The 22,962-nt window shown below is 40.1% G+C and overlaps 2 protein-coding genes across 2 annotated transcripts in view; one reads left to right on the top strand and one right to left on the bottom strand.

The window, feature by feature from the left end:
- Window positions 1-1,171: 1,171 nt before the first annotated feature.
- fem1b (fem-1 homolog b) lies at window positions 1,172-4,610 on the top strand. The gene is made up of 2 exons (XM_083546338.1): window positions 1,172-2,028; window positions 2,106-4,610. The coding sequence occupies exons 1-2, from the start codon at window positions 1,781-1,783 to the stop codon at window positions 3,739-3,741; spliced, it is 1,884 nt and encodes a 627-aa protein (XP_083402464.1). The 5' UTR covers window positions 1,172-1,780; the 3' UTR covers window positions 3,742-4,610.
- A 1,048-nt stretch (window positions 4,611-5,658) lies between these two features.
- Window positions 5,659-22,962, bottom strand: part of itga11b (integrin, alpha 11b) — a 44,016-nt gene continuing 26,712 nt past the window's right edge. The window contains exons 24-30 of the mRNA XM_083546205.1: window positions 22,118-22,208; window positions 20,542-20,655; window positions 20,199-20,282; window positions 19,929-20,039; window positions 17,383-17,478; window positions 6,759-6,872; window positions 5,659-6,449 (exon numbers count right to left, since the gene is read on the bottom strand). Coding sequence (XP_083402331.1) covers window positions 6,387-6,449; window positions 6,759-6,872; window positions 17,383-17,478; window positions 19,929-20,039; window positions 20,199-20,282; window positions 20,542-20,655; window positions 22,118-22,208 — 673 coding nt within the window. The 3' untranslated portion in view covers window positions 5,659-6,386. The remainder of the gene's footprint in view (window positions 6,450-6,758; window positions 6,873-17,382; window positions 17,479-19,928; window positions 20,040-20,198; window positions 20,283-20,541; window positions 20,656-22,117; window positions 22,209-22,962) is intronic.

The following is a 22,962-nucleotide window of genomic DNA, read 5'->3' on the forward strand; positions in this document are numbered from 1 at the left end:
GTCAGGTGATGGGTTTACACATACAGGCAGTTGATCTTCCTTGTATTATACAGTTCACTTTGATGCTAATAACTGCTAGCTTAATCCTCATCTCTGGATTTTTTTATTATGGATATTCTCCATAATGAAAAACAAGTGGAGTGACTCAAAGGAAAGATGCTGTTTTGAACTCATTGAAAGTGAACTGCTTATCACCATAAACACACCATGTTATGAATTTGACAAAACTGTACTTCATGATTTTGCTGTTGCAAGAAGCGAGAAGAAGTGCTCATGAAAAAAATGAGTGTGCTCTGAGAAAGCAAAGAAAGGAAACGTTAAAATCGTTTTGCATCTACATTGACTGTAACATTTCCACATACATGTCTACATTTAATCAATGGCTGCCTTTATATAATTTTAGCTGAACTTCTCAAAACCTGTACGTTTCATTGCACATTACGAGTTACGGTTGTTAAAAAATGAAACACTTTAATAAAAAATAAAAAAAGAAAGCTTGCATTTAAAAGAGATTAATCTGTTTCTCATTGTTGCGGTACAATTTTATGGGGGTACAATTTGCTCATGCGGGTGGGTTATCTGTAAAGTGTGTGACATTTTAATGTGACATTAGAATTGTTTTTGAATAAAATTGTACATAAGTAGGTTAAGAAAAACGTGTTGGTATCGGATATTAATTTGAGCATTTAATTCAAGCAAAAAAACACTTGAAATGACATACACTAGGTGGTAAGTAAAAATATTTTGAGCGTCCCTCATAACGTCCCTCATTTTCCTATAAAGAACAAAGTTTTTCACTGATTGTCCTTTGCGGAAGTTGGAAACCCTGACAGTTTTCTCAACGTGTGTCCAATGTGTGGCTTGTTTATACATTGTTATCACCATTTGCATCTTAGATATACTGATTTTGATACTAATCACATTTTGATTACAAGATAAGATGTGAAACACCATAAAGCAATCAGGTCATGCTGAAAAATCACTGAAGGCCCATTTCACCTTCATCCTGATGCCTAATGGGACATGCCATGTAATTGGGTTTGAAACTTTTTTAAGCACGATTTATAGGCAAAAAAATGCGATAATTCATTTTATATTTAGTCAAATTTATGCCTATGAGGACATCAGGGACTGTTGACATGTGGACCGTTGAATGCGCACTTTTATTTTGAAAGATGCTGAACGGAAACCGGAAGTAAACGTTGGTGCTAGTTTATGATTTTTTTCCTGCCGACTTCCGGAACAGCTTTATGGCTAAATAACATAAAGGTTAAACGTTTACACCGGATGTATTTACGGGTTATAACGAAAAATCCCTCGGTGCTCGGAATCAGTTATCAATACGCAGGACTGTCGCGTCTTCCGGTGTGTCTTGAGTCTATTCTAGATAACCGGCTAACAACAACTAGTTGTAGTATGATCTGTATGTTAGCTAGCTAACTTCTCACACGGCGTCTGGGCGGACAGATGAAAGGAAAAAAATACCTAAATGGAGTTTTATTGTATTTTATTATATACTTTCTCTAGCTAAGCTGCAGTGAGAGTCAGTCTTGGTGAATTGGTTAGCAAGTGTGCATCTCGGCTGGTGTTATTTCGGTTCATTGGGAGGCAGCCATGGATCCAGTGGAGCACCTGAGGATGTTCTGGATGAGCTTGTGAGCTCTGGGGGTTTGATTTCTTCTTATTATTTATTGATTTTTTTAATGGGAGCCGCCTGGTGGCTTTTTTGCCAGAGCTGTGGGCGATACTCTCGCAGACGGAAGAAGAACCGGCGGCCCGAATGGAGTCGTTGGCAGGTTACGTTTATAAAGCGGCCAGTGAAGGCAGAGTCCTGACCCTCGCTGCCCTATTACTCAACCATACTGCTGCTGAGACTCGGTACCTGTTAAACTACATCACACAATTGGCTGGCCAACGCTCGACCCCTCTGATCATAGCAGCACGGAACGGCCACGACAAAGTGGTCCGCCTTCTTCTGGATCACTACCGAGTGGACACCGAACAGACCGGGACGGTCAGGTTTGACGGGTAAGACTCATCTTGAATACGTCTTCTACCGATTTCTTATCTTGAATCTCAAATTCTCTATTCTCCTGCTCTTCCAGGTACGTGATCGACGGAGCTACGGCGCTCTGGTGCGCGGCAGGCGCCGGCCACTTCGAAGTCGTGCGTCTCCTCGTGTCTCACAATGCCAACGTCAACCACACCACCCTGACCAATTCCACCCCTCTCAGGGCGGCTTGCTTCGACGGCCGGCTGGACATCGTGCGCTACCTGGTGGAGCATGACGCCGACATCAGCATTGCCAACAAATACGACAACACCTGCCTGATGATAGCTGCTTACAAGGGACACGTAGACGTGGTGCGATTTTTGCTAGAGCGGAGCGCCGACCCGAACGCAAAGGCCCATTGCGGCGCCACGGCGCTGCACTTCGCCTCCGAGGCTGGCCATCTGGAGATCGTGAAGGAGCTGGTGCGCTGTCAGGCAGCCATGGTGGTGAACGGACACGGAATGACACCGCTCAAAGTGGCGGCGGAAAGCTGCAAGGCGGACGTCGTGGAACTGCTTCTCTCGCATGCCGATTGCGACCCTCTCAGCCGGATTGAAGCTTTAGAACTGCTCGGAGCTTCGTTTGCTAATGACCGCGAGAATTATGACATCCTTAAAACGTACCATTACTTGTATCTGGCCATGCTGGAGCGCTACCGCGACCCTGAGAGGATTATTGCCAAACTGCTCCCGCCACCCATAGAAGCTTACGGCGGTCGCATGGAGTGTAGGACCCCTCAGGATCTGGAAGCCATCAGGCAGGACCGCGACGCGATGCACATGGAAGGTCTGATGGTCCGTGAGCGCATCTTGGGATCGGACAACGTCGATGTTTCGCATCCCATCATATACCGCGGTGCCGTCTATGCTGACAACATGGAGTTCGAGCAATGCATTAAGCTGTGGCTACATGCTCTGCACCTGCGCCAGCGAAGCAACCGCAACACACACAAGGACCTTTTGCGTTTTGCACAAGTTTTTTCACAGATGGTGCACCTGAAGGAGCCAGTTCTGGCAGTTGACGTTGAGCAGGTGTTGTGCTGCAGCGTCTTGGAGATCCGTCGCAGCATGGCGCGCTTGGAACCCGCCGCCGAGGCCGAGCGTCCGGCTTGCACGGACAACTACGAGTCCAACATTTTTACTTTTTTGTACCTGGTGTGCATCTCCACCAAGACGCAGTGCGACGGCGAGGACCGCGCGCGCATTAACAAGCAGATTTACGACGTGATTCGACTCGACCCGCGCACCCGAGAGGGCTCGACGCTGCTCCACCTGGCTGCCAGCTCCAGCACTCCCGTGGACGATTTCCACACGAACGACGTGTGCAGCTTCCCCAACGCACAAGTCACCAAGATACTGCTGGACTGCGGGGCGCAGGTGAACTGCGTGGACAATGAAGGAAACAGCCCCCTGCATCTTATAGTACAGTACAATCGGCCCATCAGCGACTTCCTTACTCTGCATGCCATCATCATCAGCCTGGTGGAGGCTGGTGCTCACACAGACATGACCAACAAGCAGAAGAAGACACCGCTGGAGAAAAGCACCACGGGGGTCTCGGAGATCCTCCTAAAAACGCAAATGAAAATGAGTCTAAAGTGCCTGGCTGCTCGGGCCGTCCGACAGCATCACATCCTCTACCGAGATCAGATTCCTAAAAGCCTGGAGGAGTTTGTTGAGTTTCACTAACCGATATTTAATTTTTTTATTTATTTTTTTTTACCTGATCTGATGGTGCTGGGAATTCATGATTACATTTTTAAAACTCTTTCCCAATTTTGTTAAAAGTGCTAGTCACATGTGCAAATCGATTTTTGATGTACAAATTTGTCCGAACTGATCGAAGATTTTCAAAGACAAATCTTTTTTTCCATTTAAAAAACAAAACAAAAACGAAGGCATGATGTACTGATGTGATGATCTTTTTTTTTTTAGGTTGGCTATTGTTTACACTCACTCCATACAGAAATATGTGATGTGATCTACGCTATTGAAACTCATCAGTTCTTTTTAGGGGCCATAAGTAACTGAACTGAAACGGTCATGATTAATTTTATGTGAATTACCAAAAAAAAAAAATCCTCTGCTTTTTACTGACTGCACTTTGCGTAGGATCGTTGTTTTATTAATGTATTTTAATAAAAAGGTCTATTTTCTAAGGAATCTTTAGCAGAGGAAGAGTGTACTACTAAATTCTAACCCCCTTTTTTTTTGCCAGGTTCTACCCAGATTTCTTTTATAAATACACTAAGCTGTGCCTGTGAGAAGTTCTGTCAATAATTTTTTTTATTTGTTCCGACTAATCGTGCCATAGTAAAGACATTTGATGTTTGCGTGACCGTGTGCCTTGTGTGGCCTTATTCTGGATAGTGCTTGAATCTTTTTGCTGAGAATGTTGCATGTCTGTCTGTGTCAGGAAAAGGCAAAGTCAGCAGCTTTGACTTGAGAGCATTTGTTTTCTGGTCTTTGAGAACCGGTGATTGTAACGATTTTTTTTTTATTATTTAATCCGTTGAATTGATAACAATTCGACATTAAATGTTTTGTCATCTCTGCTTCACATGGTCTGTTTTTACACCTCATTCATTTATTAATTCAGTAGGTGCACCTTTTAAATATACTTCATACTGTAATGTGTGTGTGTGTGTGTGTGTGTGTGTGTGTGGTGTCAATTCAGTCATGTAGAAATGTTTATACAAACAGATGCATTTTGCAACTTATCTTAATTTGGTATCTTGGGTGTTTTTTCTTTCCACAAGTTATTAAGATAAAGTTGAACATTAGGCTTTGTGTTTATAAATGTAACCAGCTTATTAATGGTTTCCTTTTTCTTCTTCTTTAAATTGGTGTATTTTCATACAGAGCCAAAATACAAGCAGTTCAGTTATTTATGGCAAGATTTATTACAGATTTCCTCTAAAGTACACATTACCAGCTATAAGATCAATGTCATCTCTTTCAAAAAGTATGTAAATGTTTGCCTTCAAATCACAATACCTGCACCTTACAGTATGGCAAACACTGAATGCAACTTACATGTGATCAAATATGTTAAATATATTCTATTTCAGCTTCGGGATCTTCTTTATAAGTGCAAAAGTATTGGAGCACCGGACTTTTTCATCTATATGTTCCCCCCCTCACACAAAGTTGGAAGCACCCAGTTGTATAGAATTTATTTGTATGTGGTCCCATTACATTTTTCCTTCACTTGAACCTAAACCTGTTCCAGCATGACAATGACCCCGTGCACAAAACAAAGATATGGGTTGAAGTGGATGATTTTGAGTAGTCTGCTATAGAGCTCTGACTTCAACCCTATAAAACACATTTGGGATGAATTGGAATGCTGACTGTACGCCAGGCCTCCTCACCTCACCTACATCACTACCGGACTTTACTAAGACTATTGTGGCTGAATGAGTGTAAAAAATCTTCCCAGATGAGTAAAATATATAATTGTAAATGGTTTTTTTATGTGGAATGGGTCCTGAATTATAGTCAGGTGTCTATAAACATTTGTCCATTTAGTGATTATCAATTTGGGAAGAAACAATTTCATAATAACTAAAGGAAACAATGCAAACAAAAATACCAACACGGAAGTCGTCCCCATGGTTGGCCTTTATTTTGGCTAACAGTAGCTCTTGCATGTTAAACATTGATTTATCTTCTTGTGCTGTATCAAAAAAAAAAAAGCCACTGATAAATGTCAAAAAATTTAAAAAGCTTGAAGTATAATAACTGTTTCGGTTTCAGGGGTTAGACAGTAGACACCAGCTTATAGTACATACGATGTGTCCATCGAAGTTCATTTAACTTTATTTAACGAATCTCCATTAAAGTGGATATAAAATGTGTATTTTATATAAAAGTCGCTATACTCCATTTCAAAAGGAACTGTTTATTGTCAATGATTACTTACTAGTTCAAGTGCATTCACATGAATTAATACTCTAGCGACTATTAAGCGTCTATTGCAATCACTATGATGCAAAATGCATTCTAGTATGCCCTATTTAAGCATTTCTTTGTACTTACATCCTTGACTGTACATTTACATTTACAAATCCCACTTTATTTTCAACTATCATTATTCAAATCCTACAAAAGCGTCTTGTTTAGTCAAGGCCTTGCATTGTTCGGTCATAAGTTACGACTTGTCAGAGATCCGCGTCTTTACTGCATTAGAGCGTTTGGGTTTTGTGAGAAAGTGGGAGGGGCTCAGCAGTGCATGACAAAGTGTCAAATAGTTAGAGTGCTGCAAAGTCGGACCCATGCTCCTGGAGCATCCCTGAGTAACAGCCTCGCGCAGGAATAAGGACGATGTGGGTTTACCGCTGCTCGGTGGTCTTCTCATCTTCTTCACGTTGTCGCTCCCTGTGAAAGAATCCCAGCTAGAGACAAACAGAACGAGTTTTTTCATAATTGTGTTCATAGTCTTAAGAGTCAGTCATCATTAATTAGATGTAAGAAAAAAAATAAAAACACACTATACTGTACCCTTAAACAAAATCTATGCACTCTGTATGTGTGTGAAGTGGCACCAAGCAAAAGCTAAATGTCCCCCAAAGTACAGTATTGTTGAAGAAGAGCATGGAGTATGGCTGCAGCTATCGTGTGTGTCTATATATGTATATATATGTAATATATATGTGTATATAATTATATAATGACAATAATATTAATGAATCAGGAGAACATGCCTTCCATAGAGCCAAAACCAGCAGAGCCAAAAGCTGTAGGCCTCCCAAAGTGCTTCCGATTATAATCCAGATGGGAATTTTATAATCCTCATCCTTTCGAATCTCCAGAACGATCTGCAAGCATAACAAAACAAAAATAAAGGTCTGTGTAGGTACTCACATCCTTTACTTAAGTACAAGTACAGATCCTTATGTTTTAAAATACTCGGGTAAAAGTTGAAGTACTGATTAAACGTTTTTAAGTAAAAGTAAAGAAGTTTTGGCTCTGACATGTACTTAAGTAAAAAGTAGTTATTACTGCTACCTGTTTTAGCTGTTAACTGGACCTCACATCATAGATAGATAGATAGATAGATAGATAGATAGATGTGATAGCCTAGTGGGTTAATGTCAGGGTCCCCACGAGGATGAGTTTGAGTGTTTGATTCCTGGTCGAGCTGGTTGCTGTGTTGGTAAATAAAACTGGACCTTGTCCCCTCTGAAAACATTTCAATTCTGTGTTGGATTAATTTCTTGATTTCCTGGTCTTTAATGAAAGATAACTCCACCAAAAACAATAAAAAAGGCACTTCTGTGGTAGCTCAGTGGGTTACGGCTTGTGCCTGAACATGGTCCTTAATATAGTCCACGCTGGTGATAAGGTTTCAAAGCCAGTCCTACATGCCTTCTTTCTTACTGCGCTGGCATGAAACAAAGTTTGAACCCTCCAAAAAGCACACATGCTTTTCAGCAGTGGTTGCTCAGTGGTTTAAGGCTTGTGCCTCATCTAAACATGCTTCCCAGTCTGATCTCTTCCATGGTTCAGTGGGTTAAGTCTGGTGCTTTGCTGATGGTGAGGATCAGGGTTTGAATCCTGCTAGTTGCGATGTATGTTATGTTCCTGCTTCCTAAATCTTTCTTTATTTTTATATTCTTATGTTGATGGTTTAAAGGTAGATAGACCTGCTCTTAACAACCATCCTGGCCTGTCTTCCCTGATGGTTCAGTGGGTTAAATCAGGTTTCTTGCTTATGGTGGGGTTCAGGGTTCGAATCCTGCTTTCTATCTGCCAGTCACGATCAGGATTCACTTCCTACATCTTTCTTTAGCGATATATTTTTGTTTTTAATGGGTTGAAAAGAAAGATAGACCTGCTCTAAATAAGCTTCCTAGCCTGTCCTCACCGATGGTTCAAGGGGTTAAGGTTGGTATCTCGCTGGTAATGGGGAGCATGGTTCGAATCCTGCTTTCTTCCTGTTATTTACAATGTGGGTTCAACTTGTACTACTTACATCTGTATTCGCTTCCTACATCTTTCTTTACCTTTAAATTATTGTGTTGATGGTTTGAAAAGAATGATAGACCTGCTCTAATCAAACTTCCCTTTTTTTTTTTTCTAATGGCTTAGTGGGTTAAGGCTGATACTTTGCTAATGTTGGTGGTCAGGGTTCAAACCTGGCTTTCTGTTTGCTAGTCATGGGGTAGGTTAAATTCCTGATTCGTACATCTTCATATTCTTGTTTTGATGGGTTAAAAAGAAAGATAGACCTCCTCTAAACAAGCTTCCCAGCTTGTCCTTCCTGATAGTTCAGTGGGTTAATGCTGGTGCCTTGCTAATAGTGTGAATCAGGGTTCGAATCCTGCTTTGTCCCTGCTAGTCATGATATGGTTTTGCTTTCTATGTCTGTCTTTAGCATTATATTCGTGTTGATGGTTTGAAAGAAAAGATAGACCTGCTCTAAACAATCGTCGCAGCCGGTCCTTCCCGATGGTTCAGTGGGTTAAGACTGGTATTTCGCTGTTGGTGGGGTTCAGGGTTCGAATCCTGCTTTCTGTGTTTCTGTCTGGTCTGAATTTCTTGCTTTGACGCATGAAACAAACGATAAACCCCCCAAAAAAAGAAGGTGTATTGTGGGACTTGATAGCTTTGTGATAAAAGCCTTGCCTCTGAGTTCAGAGGTTGCTGGTTCGAATCTGGCTTGTCCCCACACTTGGTACGCTGTGTGGTAAGTAGTGTGTGGTGAGCAATGAGGTAGTTCACTGTAAACAAAGGTTGTGAAGACCTGCTGCTTCACAGCCTCAGAAAAATTGAGGGTGATAGGTTTTTGGCAAAATTTTTCCCTATATATGCAAAACTAAGTCGATACTTTTTTGGACGTTTTTGCTTCATAACCCACTGTTTTCAGCTTCTCAGACACCAGGGGGGCAGATGCCCGGATATTGCTCCCCTGCTTCAGGATACGCCCTCCGAAACCACATCCAACCTTCCACGCAGCCATTTCTGACACCTTCCTTACTACGGCCACCGAACCTTTCACACTCTTAACTTTGAGCCCTGGCCAGGGTTTGAACCGGCAACCTCTCAACCCAGAGGCAAAGCTCTTCCAATTGAGCCACAGAGCTCCTGCAAGAACCTGATTTTTAGGACCTTTTTTCTTTCTTTTTAAAAACTTTTTAAACAATTTAAAGGAAAGCTAAGTGGTAGGAATCGAACCGGATAAGTCAGATAGCAGCAACCACTTCACTGACAATTACACCAACACAGGAGAGGCAAACAAGCCTTTGCTTATTGGACTCTTGGCTTTTCTATAGTTAGGAGACCAGTGTTTTCTCTTAGATCATGATGGTAGAGGGTAAAAACTTCTCCTTCCTGTACATTCTCTCAGTTACTCGAAGTCTATGAGAAGTGACTCAGGAATATGAACCACATCTCCAACACCTGCACCACTGATATACCATGATTTGCCAGCAACCAATTTTAATGATCTTTCATTGTTCATGGTGTCGAGAACATAAACTTCTCTTTGTTAATAACTGGAACTGTTTCTGGGAGCGTCCTAGGTTCTTCCGCCCTGATGGCCTGCACCCCAGCAGAGTTGGAGCAGCAGTGCTATCAGATAACATCTCTAGGATACTTCACACCATCTGACTGGTAAGACATCAGGAAATCTTCAACTATCAGAACACGCATACAACAGACCAAATAGTTACAAGTTCACACACAGCCCAGTTGATTGAAACCGTATCTATTCCTCGGGTAGTAAAACCAAGAATTACATACACAAGATCCAGAAATAATCTTATTGCAGTTAAAACTGAAAAATGCCAGATAAACAAACACAACAAAGTTCTAAAGTTCGGTCTTTTAAACATTAGATCACTTGCACCCAAAGCACTGATTGTAAATGAGATGATCACAGATAATAATCTCGATGCACTCTGTCTCACTGAGACCTGGATTAAACCAGGTGATTATATGGGTCTAAACGAGTCGACACCGTCAGGATATGTTTATAAGCATGAGCCCGTCAGACTGGTCGTGGGGGGGGGGGGGGGGGGGGGGGTGTAGGAACCATTTATAGTGCCTCTCTTAATGTTAGTCAGAGATTAGGATTCAGTTTTAAATCATTTGAAGTGCTCGTTCTTAAAATTGCACTTTCAGACATACATAGAAAACTCGCTCTGGTCACCGTGTACAGACCCCCAGGGCCCTACGCTGATTTTCTTCAAGAGTTTGCTTGTTTTCTCTCAGACCTCTTGATCAGTTTTGATAAAGTGCTGCTTGTAGGAGATTTTAATATTCATGTAGATGATGTAAACGATGCTTTAGGATTATCATTTGTCGACTTCCTAAACTCTTTTGGTCACCAGACCAACCCACCGTTTTAACCACACACTAGACACACGATACTAGACATCACTGATATAGATATTTTACCCCAGAGTGATGACATCACAGACCATTATCTCATACTGTACACACTACCGGTAGAGCAGATTAACCGTGTTTCACCACGGTATCGACTTGGTAGGACTATTGTTCCAACCACTAAGGACAGATTCATAAATAACCTGCCTGATTTATCTCAGTTTCACATTAAACCCATAACTGCTGATCATCTTGATGAGATGGCGAACAACATAGACCTTATCCTCACTAGCACTTTAGACACTGTTGCCCCCATCTGGTTAAAAAAGGTTCGAGAACAAGCACCTGCACCTTGGTATAATAGTCATACGCATGCCCTAAAGAGAACAACACGTAATCTGGAGAGAAAATGGAGGAAAACTAAATTAGAGGTATTTAGAATTGCGTATAAAGACAGTATGCTTAGCTACAGACAAGCGCTAAAAGCTGCTAGAGCTAAAAACCTGAGCAAACTCATAGAAAATAACAAAAACAACCCCAGGTTCCTTTTCAGTACAGTCGCTAAATTAACAACAAATCAGTGATCTGAAAAAAGTGTTCCATCACAGTTTAGTAGTGAAGACTTTATGAATTTCTTCACTGAAAAAATAGATAACATTAGAAAAACAATTGTGGCAGTTCAACCTCTGACAGCATCTCCCGACACAATCGTACCTACAACCCCACAACTACACTGTTTTACATGTATAGGACAGGAAGAGCTGTATGATGCTATTATGAAAGCTAAATCAACAACATGTCAGTTAGATCCAATTCCCACTAAACTACTGAAGGAAGTGTTATATACAGCTGGTGAGCCTCTTCTCAATATTATTAACTCCTCACTATCGTTAGGTCATGTCCCTAAATCCCTCAAGTTAGCAGTTATTAAGCCCCTCATTAAAAAACCTAATCTGGATCCAAACACGCTATCGAATTACAGACCAATTTCAAATCTCCCATTTATGTCTAAGATTTTAGAAAAGATTGTCGCTGCCCAGTTATGTAACCACTTGCAGGAGAACAATATCTTTGAAGAGTTTCAGTCAGGTTTTAGGCCCCATCATAGCACAGAAACTGCTCTAGTTAAAATCACTAACGACCTGTTTTTAGCTTCAGACCAAGGCTACATCTCCCTATTAGTTTTACTAGATCTTAGTGCTGCGTTCGACACTATAGATCATGATCTTCTCCTCGATCGCTTACAGAATTACATCGGTATTCAGGGACAGGCATTAAGCTGGTTTAAATCCTACCTGTCCAATCGTTACTATTTCGTAGATTTAAATGGAGAGCTATCAAGGATAATGCTAGTAAATTATGGCGTGGCACAAGGGTCAGTTCTAGGACCCCTGCTTTTCACAATATACATGCTTCCGTTAGGAAATATTATTAGAAGGCATGGAATTAGCTTCCATTGTTATGCTGATGATACCCAGCTATATATTTCATCCAAACCAGGCGATACAGCTCAATTAGCTCGCATAACTGAGTGTGTTGAAGAAATAAGAGATTGGATGACCCATAACTTTCTGCTATTAAATTCTGATAAAACTGAGATTTTGCTCATCGGCCCAAAAAATAGTACACAGAAGCTCCAGCATCTCAGCCTGCATTTAGACGGTTGTTCTGTAACTACTAGTTCAACGGTAAAAGACCTGGGAGTTATTTTAGACAGCAACTTATCTTTTAAAAATTACATCAATCAAGTTACAAAAACAGCCTTCTTTCACCTTAGAAATATTTCTAAGCTAAGAAATATGTTATCTATATCTGATGCAGAGAAGCTCGTCCATGCGTTTATGACCTCTAGAATAGACTACTGTAATGCATTACTAGGTGGATGTCCTGCATCATTAATAAACAAGCTTCAGTTAGTTCAGAATGCCGCAGCAAGAGTTCTTACTAGGTCAAGAAAATACGATCATATAACCCCAATCTTATCGTCCCTACATTGGCTTCCTGTTAAGTTTCGAATAGACTACAAACTACTGCTACTCACTTATAAAGCACTAAATGGTTTGGCTCCCATGTATCTCTTCAGTCTTTTAACACGCTACAATCCGTCACGCTCCCTGAGATCTCAAAACTCTGGGCTTCTAGTAGTTCCTAGAATAGCAAAGTCCACTAAAGGCGGTAGAGCATTTTCACATTTAGCTCCTAAACTCTGGAATAGTCTTCCTGACAGTGTTCGGGGTTCAGATACACTCTCCCAGTTTAAGTGTAGATTAAAAACATATCTTTTTAGCAAAGCCTACACATAACACACATTACATCACAACCTTGTGCTCCAGAATATATGATCACATGCACATTATCAACTTGTGCTGTTAATATCATGAACAGCAGCTACGCTAATTCCTCTCCACTGCTTCTCTTTCTCTCCCCATCCCGAGGCATCCTGAGGTTTGGCCAGCTCCAGTCACGTCCCACCTCGTGAAGATTATGGACCTATGGATGATCATGGAGAAGTAGATGCCGAGTGTTTAAAGGCCCTGGCATGGAGAAGCTGATGCTGGATCTATGATGATCACAAATTGTTCTGTATTGTTGAAAGATTTATGATCAAACTCTTGATGTCACCCATATGAGGATGGGTTCCCCTTTGAGTCTGGTTCCTCTCAAGGTTTCTTCCTCATATCATCTAAGGGAGTTTTTCCTTGCCACTGTCGCCACGGCTTGCTCATCAGGGACAAACGCACACCATTCACCTTCACTGTTGTTTTCTGTAAAGCTGCTTTGAGACAATGTCTGTTGTGAAAAGCGCTATACAAATAAACTTGACTTGACTTGTTCTGTTTTTAAAAACTTCTTATAATGTTCAATATGAAACTAGAGGTAAGAATCGAACCAGGGAAGTCTTTCATCATAGATCACTAATGGTAATACTTCAAAACTCAAAACTTTGCTAGACATGTAAATAAGCAGGAAAGACAGAGACAAAAACAAAGAGACACAGACACAGCTTAAGAAAAAGTGAGAAACGAATAGAGAGACAGCAAGAGAGAGACATATACAGTGAGACAGAGACATTTACTAAAAGAGACACAGAGACAATTAGATAGAGAAAATAAAGAGACAAAGATAGCGAGATATAGCCACTTCCTGTTGGGAGTGTTTATCCCGAGCGACTCTTAATGATCTCATTTACTAAATGAGCAGTTGTGAGTTAAGGGCTTGCTCAGGTGCCCAAAACTGGCAGCTTGGAGGTGTTAAACATGTATCATATTTACAGCATGTGATATGATAAAGAGCATGTGATGTGATAAAGAGAAGAAGAGGGTGTTTAAATCAGGAAACAAGGAAGAGCTAAAAACTGTCCAGAGAGAACTGAGAAAGAAGATCAGGGAAGGAAAAGCATGCTACAAGAGGAAGATGGAGGATCAGCTGCAGCAGAACAATGTCAGCGGTGTGTGGAAGGGGCTCAAAACCATCACTGGTCATAAGGAACCCAGCTCTCAGGCTGTGGGTGACCAGAAGTGGGTGAATGATCTCAATCTATTCTTTAACAGATTCGATCAGCTACCCTCCCCTGCCCCCATCCAGTCCCCCATGCTGCAATCCCCCCTCTCTGCTTCCACAGCGAGCAGCTCCAGCCCCACCTCTCTCTGCACTGCTATCAGCTCACAGACAATACACAACACACCTAACTCCCCCCCCCTGCCGATTCCCTCCAGTCAACAATCCATCCAATACACACTGCCCCTTACAGAAGCCCAGGTGAGAATGGAGCTCAGGAAGATCGAAGCGAGGAAGGCTGCAGGCCCAGACGGCATCAGCTCCAGGCTACTTAAGACCTGTGCAGACCAGCTGTGCGGCATATTGCTGTACATGTTTGACCTGAGCCTGAAGCTGGGAAAGGTGCCACAGATATGGAAAACATCCTGCGTGGTGCCTGTTCCAAAGACGCCGCGTCCAAAAGACTTCGGAGACTATCGACCAGTAGTGCTGACCTCGCATCTGATGAAAACATTGGAGAGGCTGGTGCTCACTCATCTCTGACCTCTGGTGAGCCCATCAATGGATCCACTTCAGTTTGCCTACCAACCTGGCATTGGAGTGGAAGACGCAGTCATCTTCCTTCTAAATCGGGCTATTTCACACCTGGAAAAGGCCGGGAGCACTCTGAGAGTCATGTTTTTTGACTTCTCTAGTGCTTTTAACACCATCCAACCTGCGCTCCTGAGGGATAAGATGGTGTACATGGGAGTGGACCATCATCTGTCTGCCTGGATACTGGACTACCTCACAGACCGACCACAGTATGTGAGGACTCGTGACTGTGAGTCTGACATGATTGTCTGCAACACTGGAGCCCCGCAGGGAACGGTTCTAGCCCCGTTTCTCTTCACCATCTACACTGCAGACTTCATGTTCAGCTCAGCAACCTGTCACCTACAGAAGTTCTCTGATGACTCTGCCATCGTCGGTCTGATCACGAATGATGATGACAGAGAGTACAGAGGACTTATACAGAACTTTGACGACTGGTGCCAACGGAGCTGCCTCCAGATAAATGCGGGGAAAACGAAAGAACTGGTGGTGGATTTCCGTAGGCACAAACAAACTCTATCACCAGTGAACATTCAGGGAAGGGACATTGTGAGTGTGGACTCTTACAAATACCTGGGTGTTCACCTAAACAACAAACTGGACTGGACAAACAACACTGAGGCAATTTACAAGAAAGGGCAGAGCAGACTCTTTCTGCTGAGGAGACTAAGGTCTTTTGGAGTGCAGGGAGAGCTACTGAAGACCTTTTTTGACTCTGTGGTGGCCTTAGCCATATTCTATGGAGTGGTCTGCTGGGGCAGCAGCATCTCTACTGCAGACAGGAAGAGACTAGACAAGCTGATCAGGAAGGCCAGCTCAGTCCTGGGGATTCCCCTGGACACTGTACAGGAGGTGGGAGAAAGGAGGATGGTAGCAAAACTATCATCATTGCTGCAGAACGCCTCTCACCCCCTGTATGTAACCGTTACATCGCTGAGCAGCTCTTTTAGTGACAGACTGATACATCCTAAGTGTCTGAAGGAGCGTTACAGAAGGTTTTTTCTCCCTGCTGCTATTAGACTTTACAACCAAAGCTGTTCCCAGTAAAACCAGTCACCAAAATACAACACTGTTATTACTTTTTAAGCTGTGCAATAACATTATCTGTGTGCAATATTACATGAATCAGGTACAATATTATGTGCAATATTATTTTAGTATATTCTTTTTTATATATTTGCATCTATTTTTATTTCTTTGTCTTGCTGCTGTAACATAGAAATTTCCCCACTGTGGGACGAATAAAGGTTTATCTTATCTTATCTCGTATCTTATATGTAAGCATATGTACAGTGATTAAATATAAAGGCTATATCAGTGCAGAGACATGTGGACATCATTTAGAGCCTTTGCTATGTTTCCACAAGGACAGTTAATGAGGTGATACCAGAGAAAATGCACCTCTTCAAGTCAAGTCCGGAAGCTTATATATATATATATATATATATATATATATATATATATATATATATATATATATATATATATATATATATATATATATATAATATATATATAAAATTAAAGACATTTTACAGATTTAAATGATGTATTGTTTTTATCTGTACGATCAATAAAGGCAGTAATTTAAGTTTGTGTCGCTATTATGAGGGAAAACCCCACAAAACATCACCCAGAGGGTTAGTTGTGAGAATCATTGCGGATGTTGGTGTTTGATTTAAGACTCAGAAATAAAACAAAAGTTTACTGATTAAAAATATTTTTCTCAGTCATGTTTACATCACTGACTCCCTCTGTCTCATCCACATTAACCCTAAACTTCTTACTGCCTTCAGTGAGAGTCAGGAATTTATACACCAGTGGATTGAAAAAGACGCGCAGTAACAGGAAATCGGTTGTTTGGCTGAAATCAGCGCGCAGTGAAAATAAAAAAATAATATTTCACCAAATCAATGGATTAAAACTAAAGTAACGAGTCTGTTTTGAAAATGTAAGAAGTAGAAAGTACAGATATTTTTGTAAAAATTTAATAAGTAAAAGTAAAAAGTCTGAAAAATAAATAGTGGAGTAAAGTACTGATACCAAAAACCAAAAAAATCTACTTAAGTACTGTAAGGAAGTATTTGTACTCCGTTACTTCCCACCTCTGTAGGTACTGTATACAGTTTATCGACAAAAGTTTGTGATGATATGACCATCAGATTCATGTTTTTTTAACATCTCATTCCACATTTATTCTCCATTTGCTGTTATAATAACCTCCACTTTTTGTGAAGATGTTCCCCTAGATTTTAAAGTAGTTTTTCAAAGTTTTGTGTTTGTGTTCAAGGCTGTTAGTAAACTGAAGTAGGTGAGGGTAAGGAGGCCTGCGGCACAGTCAGTGTTCCATTTCATCCCAAAAATGTTCAGTAGGGTTGAGATCAGAGCTTTATAGCAGACTACTCAAGATCTTTCTCTCCAAACCATGTCAATTATATCCTCCTGGAGCTCGCTTTGTGCACAAGAACATTGCCATGCTTGAACAGGTTTGGTTTTCCAAGTTCAAGGGAATGCAAAATGTTATTATACCACATCCAAAGACGTCCTATACAATTGAGTGCCTCCAGCTTTGTGGTAACAGTATGGAGAAGAACCACATATAGCAGGAAAGGTCAAGTGTCCCAATACTTTTGGCAATATTGTGTATCTTTGATTAATAAATGCAGCCCTATTTTATGTATGTTTTTTTAATGTATTTATGTTTTATGTGCAGAATTCAGACATTACAGAGGCAACAATTTTCTCTACTTAACTATATTATTATTAGTATTATGTCAGAAAGTATGCAGGCACATATGATTTAGCATATTAACTTTTATTCTCTTATATTTTTACTACTTCGCTTTTTTTTTTTAATGCTTTGGCAGTGTTTATTTGTTTGCAGCATTTTTTTGTAGTGCTCACGTGTCTTGTAGGTCTTTCCTCATGCAGGAACACTGTGCTGTTTGGGCTCAACTCGATGGCTGCCGCTATCACCATCTCCAAAGCCTTGAAGTTCATCTAGGCAAAATACAAGAAGTGCATTGTGTTGTTTGTTTGTACAGGTGATTGCTTTCCACACAACCTTTTATCCCAACTATTGGCTGCATTCAAAATATTTGAAATTTTACACGAGTCAGAGCAAAAATAATTAAGATTTCTGATTGGAGAATCCTCATCAAACACTCCCAAGACCAGATGGTAAAATGTGTTCTGCATGCTTTCCTATTAGTTTTATTTTGATAGTTGGGGTCAAACCAGCTGTGTTTCTCATTCTGGCACATACACAGAACTAAACAAGACAACAAAATGTGTCATCCAAAAAGTAGTCTAGGTTATATATGGTTTTGTTGGTATATTGGCTAATGGTTTTAAGCCAATATTTGACAAGCAAAATACAACAAATTCAAGCGAACAAAACATGGCTCCTTTACAGTTTTTTCTCAGTTGTTTTGGGTAGTTTCTTGGATCAGAAATGAAATTCTCAAAACTATTTGTTCAACCTTCAGTCACTTGTGCACATCATAAAAGCAATTTCTCATTGCTTTGAACAAACTGCAAATGCTTCAGTACATGAATTGTTTGCTTATATTCTTCACATTTCTATTTTTGTCTTGAATTAATTAATTGTACAGAAGAATCTTGAATGTCACTAATAAAGAGGGGTGTACAGCATCAAGATCAACCAACGATCAACCAGTTCTCTAAAATTGGTCAAAGGTGAATCTCGTGAACCTTCAATTGGCGAGCAGATACAGACAGAACAAAACACAGAGATATAATTTCTGAAAATGGATGAACAACCAAGAAAACAAACAAACACTAGTATAGTACAGTAACAGTGTAAATCCTGTCCGGTCTCTTACAATTAATATCCCACATACAGTATTGTGTACATTTGAGCTGTTGAAATTCATATATACAATCTTTCTTCTCCCATTAGGCGTCGCCACAGCGGATCATCCGTATTCATGATCCGCATGTTCGATTTGGCACATGTTCTAAAATTCAGCCATGTGCATTTTCAATCACTGTATTCCAAACCATAGTTTACTTACAACATGACTAAACATTTTGACTATTTATTTCTGAACAATGTTTATTAACACAAATCCCTATTTGGAAAAGGGAAGGTCTGGGGTTCAAGCCCCGGTATCGCCAAGCTGCCACTCTTGGGCCCTTGAGCAAGGCCCTTAACCCTCTATGCTCCGGGGGTTCCTTACGAGGGAAATATCAAGGTCCGTGATGTCGGCGTGACGTGGGGCCGCCTTCCCGTGGGCTCACCACCTGCAGGAGGGACCGTAATGGACGGTGCTGTGAGGATTGGGCAGCAGTCGAAGGCGGGGGCCTGCTTAGACTGCTGCCCCCGCGACCCGGATTACGGATAAACGGGAGAAAATGAATGAATGAATGAATGAATAAACTAAGGATTTTGAGAAAAGTACAGGCTTCTGCAAGTGATCTAATGTATGGTGCTGTTTTTTTACTAATTATTCTGAGAAATGCACTTTGACCTGCAAATATTACAGTTTCAGCTGCTTTGTAGCATTTCTATAATCATCTTAAATATTTGCAAACCAGTGAACGCATTCTTAAAACAATTTGTAAAAACAGCAGAATACAGTGGATTTCTTGCAAAAGCCTGTACTTTTTTGCAAAGTAAGTATTTGTGTCAATGAACATTTCATTCCCATCAAAATGTTTAATCATTTTGTCACAGTTTAAGAATTTCTTGATATAAACTATGGTTTGGGTCACAGCAACTAAAAATGCACAAAATTTGAATTCCTTCTTGGCATCTATGAATTTCAGCAGCACAAATTTGTTTATTCGGTTGCATATTTGATTTATATTGATTGCAAAAGACCGGACAGGATTCACACTTTTACTGTACTCTACAATTGTTCGTTTGTATCTTGGTTGTTCATCAATTTTCAGAATTTATGATTCTTTGTTTGGCTCTGTCAGTATACACTCTTTAATTGCATAATCACAAGATTCACCTTGACCTTATTGGTTAATCTAATGCCATACACTCGCCTTCATTAGTGAAATTCAAATTGTTCTTATGATGAGCACAAGTTACTAAACTATGTGAAGGTTGAACAAATAGTTTCGAAAATGTAATTTCTGATCTGAGAAAAGCTCTAAAGCAACTGAGAAAAACTGTAAAATGTGACAGATATCTTTCTAATATTTGATTACGATGTATTAGGTGTCCTAAGATAAATCCCCAAAATGGCCAAAAAAGTTGTTTTTTTTATATGACATTAGGAACATGAAGAGTTGAAGGCACCATCTTCATGAAACAGAGAGAAGACACTGTGAGAAATGAGTCCTGTCTTAATGAACACATTATGTTAGGGTTAGGGCTTGATGCTGCCATATGGAACACATTAAAACCACTGTGAGCAGTAAGGAAACTGAATTTCTGAAAAGGAGCCACAATGCATTAAAGCCCATCTGCTTACTTTCTGTAGTGCATGAAGGTTCAGCCATCCTGCCACAGTCACATGGATGTCTTGCTGAGGTTGAAGTATGAGCCTGCACTGTGCAGAAACAGCGACAGCAGTCGAAGAGTTCTGTTCCAGTAAAACTTTAATTAGGGGTGAGAAGTACACTGAAAAGGTACCGACTTGTAAATAACAGGGATTGTACTGAAACCTGATAAAGCAGGACAAAAACAAGTCAGGTGGACAGGACTCCCGCTCTTTTATCAAATATAATAAGCAGATAATTACCAGCTGTGGTGTGAGCGAGAGGTCTTCATGTGAGGGCACATCTGTCACAGTGACATCTGGGACTGTACACTGAGAGACAGAAATCTTGAGAAAGAACAAATACATTGATTCTGACCATGCTGTAAAACATTACTGATCAGCAAAGGACTTTTACTTTATTACAGGAGAGTAGAACAGACCAAATGGGCAAGCTAGTTTAAATCAGCTAGTAAAATTGCTCTACTGTCAATTTACAATTTATGTAATTAAGTCAGGAACCCACCTCTTGCATAATCACAAAACCAACAGTGATTGTTAAAAAGTGTAAGAAAATACATTTAAAACGATATTTTTTATCCCTTACCTGATCAACATTGAGGTCTGACATGTGCAAAAGATGATTGCCATTATTTGTCACAGAAAAAACATCTACTGTGAGCAGCAGATCATTAAGAGGGAACAGTCCGAGGTTCTGAAGCTGCAGTGTAACAATGAAACAAAAGTATTTCTGACTTCTTGGCATAAATATGTTTACAGTATTTATCAGTTGCTTTGGAGCGTTTCTCAGATCAGAAATGAAATTTTTCAAACTACTTGTTCAACATCAACATCTTTTAGTCACCTGTGCACATCATAACATTTCTCTTTGCTTTGATCAAATTGCGAATGCTTTAGTATGTAAATTAATTGATTGTGTACAAGTGTCTGCTGTTTCCTACATTATCAATTGTTTATGTCATGTGATTAAAATATATTATACTAGTTTCACCTAAATAGTCTTGACATCAGTTCATGACATAAGCCGTTGAATGCAAAATGGTTGTCATCTGTCAAGCTTAAATTTCTGGTTAACTTTTTTTTGGTAAATGTTTCTTGAGTTGATGAATCGTGCAGATGAATCTTGAATGTCACTAATAAAGGAGAGTGTACAGAATCAAATCAAGCAATAATTAACTAGTTCCTCAAAAACAGGTTGAAGGTGAATTCTGTGAACCTTCAATTGGCGAGCGTATACAAACAGAGCAAAACATAGAATTACATTCTCTGAAAACGGATAAACAACCAAAAAATAAACGTACACTAGTACAGTACACTAAAAGTGTGAATTCTGTCCAGTCTCATGCAATCAACATAAATCAAATATGCAATTAAATAAATACATTTCTTCTTCTTCTTCTTTCGGCTGCTCCCATTAGGGGTCGCCACGGCGGATCATCCTTCTCCATACCCCCTGTCCTCTACATCTGCCTCTTTCACACCAACTACCTGCACGTCTTTCCTCACCACATTCATAAACCTCCTCCTTGGTCTTCCTCTTTTCCTCCTTCCTGGTGGCTCCATCCTCAGCATTCTTCTGCCAATATAACTCATGTCCCTCCTCTGCACATGTCCAAACCATCTCAATCTCATCTCCCTCACCTTGTCACCAAAACACCCTACATGGGCTGTTCCTCTAATAAATTCATTTCTAATCCTGTCCATCGTCGTCACTCCCAACGAAAACCCTAACATCTTCATATTAAATAAATACATTTGTGCTGCTGAAATTCATACACGCCAAACGGATGAAATTCAGCCTTTGCATTTTCAATCATTGTAACCCAAACTGTAGTTTATATCGGAGAATACTAAAACTGTCATACTGACAACATTAATCATTTTTATGACCTTGTTTGTGAACAATGACAAAAGGACTTTATTTATTCTGATGCCAATGATCTGTTCATTGACCCAAATACTTATTTTTGAGAGATGATCTAAGGATTTTAAGAAAAAAACAGGCTTTTGCAAGAAATCCAATGTCTTGAAATTTGTATGAATTTTGTTTTGAGAATGCACTGGTTTGCAAATGTTAAGGATGATTTGAGCAATGCTCCAAAACAACTGAGAAAAACTAATACTAAAGCTTTAAGCACAAAAGGAGAAAATGTGATTCGTACTTGGTATGACAGGTTGAAAGTTGGTCCAGTAGCTCCTGCATAGCCCAGATTAGATGTGGATTTAATTTCATAGCGAACAGGGCTGGAATCCCTGAACAGATAGATGGATGGATGGATAGATAGATAATTAAGTAAGTAAGTAAATAAGTAAACAAACAAACAAATAAATAAGCAATTGTGTGCATAGTGAACCTCCTCTTTGAATGCCACTCAGATGTGTTTTATTTACTGATAAGTGAGGAATAAAACATGCTTTATAAGTCATGCAATAACAGGACAATGATCATTGATTGGATGGTGTAATGTGGCTCAGAGCAAAATTATCTTACAGTTACATTCCTAAAGTATATATACTTTCCTAAACAAAATATAAACACATCGAAAGAAGCATTTCAATGTACCTGGCATGCTGTGCATTTCACACCTAGGCCTAGGTATCCTACCTGAATCAATCCACCTATTAATACCATCATTATGACACCACGGCTGTAGAAACTATCAGTAGTATACAGAACACCAGTATAACAGAGCACTGTACCATAGACAGGTATCTCATGCAGCAAGAATGAACGCCATTACTAAAGCAAGAAACCCAATAAACACAAGTCAACAAGTCTGCTTTAACTCGTCTTGGCCGCATTCAATTTTGACCTCATAAATTGTGCATTTTTTTTTCTGTGCATTCTAGTTTTTAATTTAAATGAAGGCAAATTGTGTGTCTTTTTGTGCAAATTATAAGGAAAAGAAAACACGAAAGTAAAAATGGTTCATGAAAAATGTTAACAACTGCTTGAACTGTTTTGCCTGAACTTCGCTAACAATGTCCCACTTTTCTTGAAAATTCC

Source organism: Silurus aristotelis (assembly GCF_946808225.1).
Source record: "Silurus aristotelis genome assembly, chromosome: 7".
Lineage (NCBI taxonomy): Eukaryota > Metazoa > Chordata > Actinopteri > Siluriformes > Siluridae > Silurus > Silurus aristotelis.

Bases quoted from the DNA above. Each gene is read 5' to 3' on its own strand.
- fem1b (XM_083546338.1), top strand. From the start codon at position 1,781: ATGGAGTCGTTGGCAGGTTACGTTTATAAAGCGGCCAGTGAAGGCAGA. The intron at 2,029-2,105 runs GTAAGACTCATC...CTGCTCTTCCAG, and splicing joins GGGACGGTCAGGTTTGACGG to GTACGTGATCGACGGAGCTA.